At 39.2% G+C, this 9,013-nt stretch overlaps 1 protein-coding gene across 1 annotated transcript in view; it reads right to left on the reverse strand.

Moving 5' to 3' along the window:
* UNC13C (unc-13 homolog C) overlaps positions 1–9,013 on the reverse strand; it is a 903,686-nt gene that overhangs the window by 239,185 nt on the left and 655,488 nt on the right. Inside the window, exons 20-21 of the mRNA XM_007935152.2 lie at positions 6,041–6,137; positions 5,266–5,409 (exon numbers count right to left, since the gene is read on the reverse strand). Of these exons, the coding sequence (XP_007933343.1) occupies positions 5,266–5,409; positions 6,041–6,137 (241 nt within the window). The remainder of the gene's footprint in view (positions 1–5,265; positions 5,410–6,040; positions 6,138–9,013) is intronic.

The raw sequence follows: 9,013 nt of genomic DNA on the forward strand, positions 1-9,013 counted from the left end.
TCTTCCTCCAATCCTAATCCCACGTTCTTCTTTATATAGTCCAGCTTCGTGGATTATTTGCTCAGCATACAGAATGAATCAGCATGGTGAAAGGATACAACCCTGATACACTCTCTTCCTGATTTTAAACTATGCAGTATCTCTTTGTTCTGTTCAAGTGACAGCCTCCTGGTCTATGCACAGGTTCCTCATGAGTATAATAATCAAGTGTTTGGGAATTCCCATTCTTCTCAATGTTATCCATAATTTGTTATGATCCACACAATTGAGCGCTTTTGCATAGCCAATAAAACACAAGTAAACATCTTTCTGGTATTCTTTGTTTTTAGCCAAGATCCATCTGACATCAGCAATGATATCCCTTGTTCCACATCCTCTTCTGAATCTTGCATTTCTGGAAGCTGTGAATATTCTATTGCAAAAATCTTTGAATTATCTTCAGGAAGATTTTACTTGCATGTGACATTAATGATACTGTTCGATAATTTCTACATTCTTTGGGATCACCTTTCTCTGGAATGGGTACAAATATGGATCTCTTCCAGTCAGTTGGCCAGGTAGCTGTCTTCCAAATCCCCTAGCATAGCTGAGTAAATGCCTCCAGCATGGCATTCATTTGTTGAAACATCTCAGTGGGTATTCCATTAATTCTTGGAGCTTTGTGTTTTGCCAGTTCCTTCAGTGCAGTTTCAACTTCTTCCTTCAATACCATTGGTTCTTGACCATATACCACCTCCTGAAAGGGATGAACATCAATCCATTCTTTTTGGTACAGTGACTCTGTGTATTCCTTCCATATTCTTTTGATGTTTCCTGCATCATTCGAGATCTTGCCCATAGAATCGTTCAATATTGCAACTCGAGGATTACATATTTTCTTCAGTTCTTTCAGCTTGAGAAGCACCAAATGTGTTCTTCCCTTTTGGTTTTCTAACTCCAGGTCTTTGCACATTTCAGCATGATAATTAACTTTGTCGTTTCAAACTGCTCTTTGCAACCTTCTGTTCAGCTCCTTTATCTTGTCATTTCTTCCACTTGCTTTAGCTACTCTCCTCTCAAAGGCAAGTTTCCAAGTCTCTTCTGACATCCATCTTGGTCTTTTCTTCCTTTCTTGTCTTTTTAATGATGTCTTGCTTTCTTCATGGATGATGTTCTTGATGCCATTCACAATTCCTCTGGTTTTCTGTCATGGGTGTTCAGTGCATCAAATCTATTCTTTAAATAGTCTCTAAATTCATGAGGGATATAATCAAGGTCATATTTTTGCTCTTCTGGACTACTTCTAATTGTCTTCAGCTTCAGTTTGAATTTGCATATGAGCAGTTGATGGTCTGCTCCACAATCAGCTCCTGGCCTTGTTTTGGCTGAAGATATTGAACTTCTCCATTGCCTCTTGCCACAGATGTAGTCAATCTGATTCCTGTGTACTCTGTCTGGCAAAGTCCACATGTATAGCTACCGTCTTGTGTTGAAAAAGGTATTTGCAATGAATAAGTCTTTGGTTCTGCAAAATTCTGTCATGCTATCTCTAGTTTCTTATAATAATAATAGCATAGTATTGAATTTTCATGGATTAAAATTGCTTATTATTTTTAATTGTGCCCATAAATTCATGCATTTCCTCAGTGACACAGAGCCTAATTTTTTTCTTCTTGCTTCACAAAATGTGTTTTTCTATGTCTAATATGACCTTTGTGACCTCCTATCCTTTTATACAAAGAGGCCTGATGGTACAGTGGTTAAGCACTCAGCTTCTATCCCGAATGTCAGCAGTTCAAACCCATCAGCTGCTCCACAGGAGAAAGTTGTGGCAGTGTGCTTCCATGAAGATTACAGTCTTGGAAACTCTTGTGGGGCAGCTCTGCTCTGTCCCATATGGTCACTATGAGTCAGAATTGACTTCAGGGCAATGGGTTTGGATTTTTTTTTACCCTTTTATGCTTCCCTCCAATCCATTCAGCTGTACCCCTAACAGTCTTCACATGCATGTCTAGAGTCAGCTTACTCAACTGGCAAAAGGTCAGAGCTACCAAGGGGTGGAGTGTGGGCTGGAGCCGTCTTAGGAACTACACACATTTTTTTCTTCTCCAGTTCTTCTGTATTTCCCACCATACATAACTTGCTGCCTGGCTACTCTGAGGGTAGATTCTAGTTACTTTTCTTATATCGTGTCCAATTATCACAGTATGTTACTAAATATATTAACTGAGATATAAAAAAAAAATTCTTAAATGAACCTGCTTCCATTGTAAACCTTAGTTCCAAGAATAGCATGTGACATGTTTTTCAAATACTATCTCTAATGACCCTGTTTCATTTTTTTCTTGGCAGTCACCCAAAATCCAGCTGCAAGTCAAGAAAAGACTTAGAGGAGTTTTTAGAATAATTCTCCTGCAAAATTTGCTGCAGATCATCATATTGGGAAATTAGAATCATCTGCCACCACGAAAGCCCCCTCTGGGAATGATCCAAATAGATGATATTTAGCAATGACCTTAAACAGAGGTAAGCTACTTTAGTTTTCCTAGTTAATAGATAAAAAGACTGTAGTTCAAAATATTTCATGGCAGATAAATATTGTAACACAATTTAGCTGACAGCTTCTCTGCCTGAAAAACCTTCATTGCCTTCTCATTTTCTACTAAATAAGTTCAGCCACTTTGTCTATTCTTCAACCTTATTTACAAGATTGGCTCTAAGAACCCCATGCTCCCTTTTCACAGGGAACTCAGTCTAGAACAACTAAGTTACAGGACAGTGGAGCCCTCTCCTACAGTCAACCAAACCACACTTAATGTAGTACAGGAGAAAATAAACATTTATGGGGTGAAACCTTTGAAATTTCTGAGTTTACTTGTTACCACAGCATAAACGATACTATCACAATTAATAAAAATGCCATTTCATACAATATAAATATACAAGGGTCCTCGTAGTCCAGTAGTTAAATGAGCTACTGACTGAAAAGTCAGCAGTTTGAACTCACCAGCTGCTCTGTGGGAGAGAGATGAAGCAATCTGCTTATGTGGAGATTACAGCCTTGGAAACCCTACGGGACAGTTCTACTCCGTCCCATAGCATCACCGTAAGTCCAAGTTCACTTGATGGTAGGTGATTTGTAGTTTAATATGAATACACATTATATTTAAATGTAATATAAATGTATACTATATACATATAATGAAGGAACTCTGGTGGTGTGGTTAAGGCATTTGATTGGTAACCAAAAGATCAGTGGTTCTAACCTACAAGCTGCTCTACAGAAGAAAGATGGGGCAGTCTGCTTCCGTAAAGATTTACAGCCTTGGAAACCCGATGTGGGTCATTCTGAGTTGGAATCAACTCAATGGCAGTGAATTTGCTTTTTATACGTGTAATTATGTGTTTGTGGTTTGAATTGACAATCTGCTCCATGGAAGAAGATGAGGCAGTCTGCTTCTATAAAGATTTAGTCTTGGAAACCTGATGGGGGCTGCTATGAGTTAGAATCAATTCCATGGCAGTACGTTTGGGTTTTAGAGAAAGAATGTGTGCGTTTAGACCTCTTTCAACCTCTGTGATGCCCAGATTATGGTATTCATCTTTGTCATGGAGGTGTACAGATTTGGCCCTCCCAAACTTTGACCCCCATATATTTTCTGAGGTCACAAATTATGCTTGCTTATGGCTATACCCTTTAAACTGCCTAGTAAAGCTTACAAGTTAAGCAATCTGCAAGCATTTGTTGAATTAATAGCTAAGACCTCACATGGTTGATCAGATATAAAACCAATTGCCTTCAAGTTGATTCCAGTTCATGGAGACCTATGTGTGTCAGAGTAGAACTGTGCTTCATAGGGTTTTCAAAGGCTCATTTTTTGGAAACAGATTACCAGGCCTTTCTTCCAAGGTGCATCTGGGTAGATTTAAGTTGACCAGCTTTCGGTTAGGAGCTGAATGAATTATCATTTGTACCACCTAGGACTGTGTACAATATTATGGTTTTTACTGTTTTTCACTACCCTGCTTAAAAATCTGCCAATGTTCAGTATTTCTAAATTGCCCCAAAGATTAAGTATAAATTTCTCAGCCTGAAAATAAGCACCCTTTAAGACTTCAGGCCATTTTTATTCTCCCAACTTTCCCTACTGCTTCAAACAGGTCTTTCTTTTGCCAGAGAGGGCCATTTCCCACTGTCTTTCACATGCCATGCTCAGTTTTTACTCTCCATTTGTTCCTTCTAGTCCCCTGGCTTAGAATACTTCACTTATTCCACTCTTTTAAGCTCCTTAAGCCCCGTTTTTCCTGTGAAGCTCCTGTCTGTGTCAGCTCTTGTCAGTTTTCTTTCGTCTCAGTTACTGTTGATTACACTATGCTTAAGGCTGAATCCCTCTTGATGTCATTTCAAATTAGTTCATGTCATGTGCTCTTGATTATTACATGGGATATTTTATAAAAAATATTCTGAAGGGCCAAAACTGCATCTTTTACTTCTCATATTTCCCTTAACATAGTACTAAGCATGCAGCAAACCTTTGATTCTAAGAGGAGGAAGAGGCTATAAGACTAATCTGGTCAATCAGGACTAATCTGACAAAGAAATAAAACTAAATTCATAAAAATCTAGTTAAATGCTCAGATTCCTATTGCAAGTTAATAGCCAGTTTGAAATCAGAACTCAGTTTTCATGATTCTAAGTCCAATGTACTTCTTATCTTACCACCCAAAAAACAAACTCACTGCCATCGAGTAGATTCCGACTCATAGTGACCCCCATTGGGTTTCCAAGGCTGTAAAACTTTACAGAAGGAGACTGCCTCATCTTTCTCCAATGGAAGGGCTGGTGGGTTTGAACTGCTGACCTTTTGGTTAGCAGCCAAACGCCTTAACCACTACACCACCAGAGCTCCTTTATCATACCAGTGTCTGTAAAAAGAAAAAATAAAAACACTTGCCTATTTGAATATGAAATGTTAAGGCTTACTTTTCACTAGAAAACACTGTATTTGAAACAAATAATTTTTCAACCCATGGTAATCAATTCAATTACAAATGGGTGAGTTATTAATTAAAATAACAAAGAAGTTTCTAAGATGACAAATCCCATTAAAGAAAGAGAGAGTCTAGATGAAAACCCTGTAAACAACTGAACCTATTAGTACTAGGGTAAGAAATTGAATTTGGGTCACACATTCAGAGAAGACAAACAACAGCATTTTGCAGATTCTGTGCAGGAAACGGTAACATGCCACAGCCTAAGAAAAGAAGGGATTCATGTTGACCTACTTTTGCGAATCTCCTCATTAAATGAGATAATGCTTCAGGATTTGGGCATTCCAGTTTCTTGATAATCTCAAAACTCTGATTAAGCTGAGCAAACACGTCAACCACCGAACAAGAGAAGAGGGCATGATCAGATGTCTGCTGGAACTGAAGGGAGAGAAGATGAAATCATCCCAATGAGCACATTTGAGGTGTAGAAAGACTTTCATCATTTCACATAAACTAAATCATGTATCATTATACACCTTCATTTCCCAGTAATTAAACACTTACTTACTTCAAGATCATGCATCTCCTTTTTTTGGAGAGTGTAGTGGAACTAATAAGTGGGTAGGCTTCTGCTAACTGTTTTCTGCATTGTTGAATGGAAAGATTGGTTCTTTTCTATTTCTTATTTCCCACAGGTATAGGTTAATTAACAAGCCAGTTGTGGGTCCAAGGTTTTGAGAGCTGCTGAAGCAGGACTGGGAGGATATCTGACCCATAATCTAGAAATCCTGTAAAGGTTGCGGGACACCAACAACGCCTAGTCAGCTTGCAGATTCAGACCAACAAGAAAAGAAGAATCTTGGGGCAAAGGGGTGACTTATTTTTTTTTCAATTTAAGTAGTTCCCTAGGGTTCCAAGTAGCCCTTTAGAACTTTGTTTTAAATTACTTTTGGTCATTGGAGAGTTAAAAAAACAACTGATTAATAACAATGAGGCCAGCAATTTAGCATAAGACTGAGCAGTACAAATGAATCTTGAGAATAAGCAATGTTAAGTAATATAAACGCACTCCATCTTTTTTGTCTCTTCCCAGTGCTCCGTGAAGGAACTCCATTGACACGTCTTCATTTTCATCCAGCCACTGCATGACAAAAGGTTCAAACCACCTGAAAATAATTAATAATGTTACTTAACACAAAAGGCATCATTTGCACATAATTAACTGTGAATATTTTTTTAATCACTTACTGTCTCCTTTCTGCCTTTTTTTCTTTCTTTTTTTATCCATATTCCCCACAGGGGCAAATTAGTAATAAGAAAATACCTCAAGAGGAAACTGGATGCAGATTACTCAGCTCATCTTTCCATAGTTCTTCTATCTTTAGGGGCTTGGTTCCACAAATCAAATCCTTGGTAAGCCCAAACCCAATATTTATTTCTCCAGCTCAGGGAGATTGTTAAGAACTCAGGGCTACTGCCTTGTTCAGCACTTGTACCCTGTTGCTGCAAGAAGCAAATGCAAAGGGGAAAATAACAGCAAATGTGGAGGAGCTTGCTTCAATGCAAGTCTCCATCCTCAGGGATATTTTCCTCTCAATTCCCGGTTGCCTCGGTTGCTCTTTGATGCCTTCAGACTGTTGTATCATTTTTAATTTTTTCAGCTTTTATGGTTGGGTTTCAGTAGGTGTGTTTGTCTGATGCAACATACTTTGACTGAGCTAAAGCTCTTCCTCTTACTTTTTAAAATTTAATTTCACTTACTTTTTACTGTGATCTGGGTGAAAGTTTACAGAGCAAATTTGTTTTCCATTCAACAATTCATATACATTTTGTTTTGTGGCATTGATTGCAATTCTAGCAATGTAGCAGCACTCCTACCACTTCCTCCTTGTGTTCACCATTTCCCTTCATCGTTCTTTCCTATCCCTCCTGCCTTCTAAGCTTTATCCCTGGACAAATTCTGCCCTTTTGATTTCATATGGTTGACTGTTTTAATGAGTGTGTACCTCACTGGTGTTATTGTTCACCGGAACTATCTTTTGGCTGAAACTTGAGCCACAGAGATGAGTTCAGTTCCAGGCTGGAAGATGGTCTAAAGGCCATAGTCTTAAGGGTTCCAACACTCTCTGTATCAGACCAGTAAGCCTGGTCTTTTTTACGATCTTGAGTTTTGTTCCACATTTTTCTACTACTTTATCCAGGACCTCCTACTGTGATAGGAGTAGTCAGCAGTGGTAGCTGGGTACCATCTAGTTCTTCTAGCCTCAGGCTCATGGAAGCTGGGGTTCACATGGTCCATTAGTTCTTTGGACTGTTTCCCTGCATCTTTGATTTTCTTTGCTCTTTTTTGCTCCTGACAGGAAAACCAATAGTTGCCACTTAGATGGCTGCTCAAAAGCTCCTTACATCCTTATTCCTAATCAATGATACCAACTGCTTAGGCACACATACTTCATATTTACCTCCTCCTTCTTTCTTTTACCCTATATCTATTCAGTTGAAAAATCTTATAAACACTAACTTCAAAATTTCTCTCTAAACATCTCCATCCTCTGCAGGAACACTGCAATCATTCTACAGTAACTATTAATTATAGCCATTAAACTTGCCCTAATATTCCATTCCATCTAATACATCTCTATGACAAAACTTACATTTAAAGGGTAGTTCCAATCATTACATCACTCATCATTGCCATCTAAAGTTCTTCCCCATCCCTATTCTCTATACTCTATATATTCTCTATATTCCTTCACAATGCCTCACAAATATCATACAAATTCCATACATTCACTTATAATCATCTAGTTCAAAACTACTTTCCCTATAATGTTGGTTAATGTTTTGTGCCTAACTGGCTAGGCCATGATTCTCAGTATTAGGTAATTATCCTCCATTTTGTGATCTGATGTAAGGGGAGTTCCCTTGGGAATGTGTCCTGCATCCAATATATACTGGTGAAGCTCACTCACTTTAGATCCTGCATTCAACTCAACTCATTATCCTCTGACCTCCAGTTTTTGGGATGTGAGCCAACAGCCCGCCACCTTACCTGCAGACATGGGGATTTGTCAGCTCTTGCAACCCCATGAACCAGTATCCTTCCTGACCTGCTGATTTGGGGTTTGTTAGCGCCTGAAACCATATGAGTCAGGTAAAATCTCCAGCCTAATGCCCGACCCACAGACACGAGACTTTCTAGCCTTTACAACTATAGAGCCATTTCCTTAAAATAAATTTCTCTATATATATTCATGGGAGCTCTGGTAGTGTAGTGCCTAAGGCACTTGACTGCTAACTAGAAACCTGGTGGTTCAAACCCACCAGCCACTCCTCGGAAGGAAGATGGGGCAATCTACTTCCGTAGTGACACTGCCTCGGAAACCCAAGGAGGGGTCGCTATGAGTTGGGTCCGACTCGACGGCACATAACAACAACAACAACATATATATTCATATATAAATACTTCACTGGTTTTGCTGTTCTAGACACCTGTATTATTTTCTACTCATTGTGTACATAGACCATACATCCCACTGGAAAGATCCTATATCTCACTGATCATAGCCCAGATTTCCTACTTCCATAATTCTGTTGATATCTTTACCGCCCATTTTAATGTCTTTTTCCCTTTTCTTACCATAAACTGACCAAATTGTACACATCTACATCAAATGTTACTTCATTTATAAATACTGTGTGGAGTCCCCTAGACAGGGATACTCTCTCTTATGTGAGATCCTACTGAACTGCGCTTGTGCTCCTTGAATTAGCACTTACTACTTTGTTATGAGGAGCTCTGGTAGCATAGTGGCTAACGCACTTGACTGCTAACCAGAAGGCTGGCGGTTCAAATCCACCAGCTGCCTCGGAAACCCAAGGAGGGGTCGCTATGAGTCGGGGCCGACTCGACGGCACACAACAACTTTGTTATGAGGCGCTTTGGTAGCATAGTGCCTAAGGCACTTGACTGCTAACCAGAAGGCTGGCAGTTCAAACCCACCAGCCACTCCTCAGAAGGAAGGTTGGGCAATCTACTTCC

Source organism: Orycteropus afer, unplaced genomic scaffold (assembly GCF_000298275.1).
Source record: "Orycteropus afer afer isolate SDZICR_OR568_19922 unplaced genomic scaffold, OryAfe1.0 scaffold00026, whole genome shotgun sequence".
Classification (NCBI taxonomy): Eukaryota; Metazoa; Chordata; class Mammalia; order Tubulidentata; family Orycteropodidae; genus Orycteropus; species Orycteropus afer.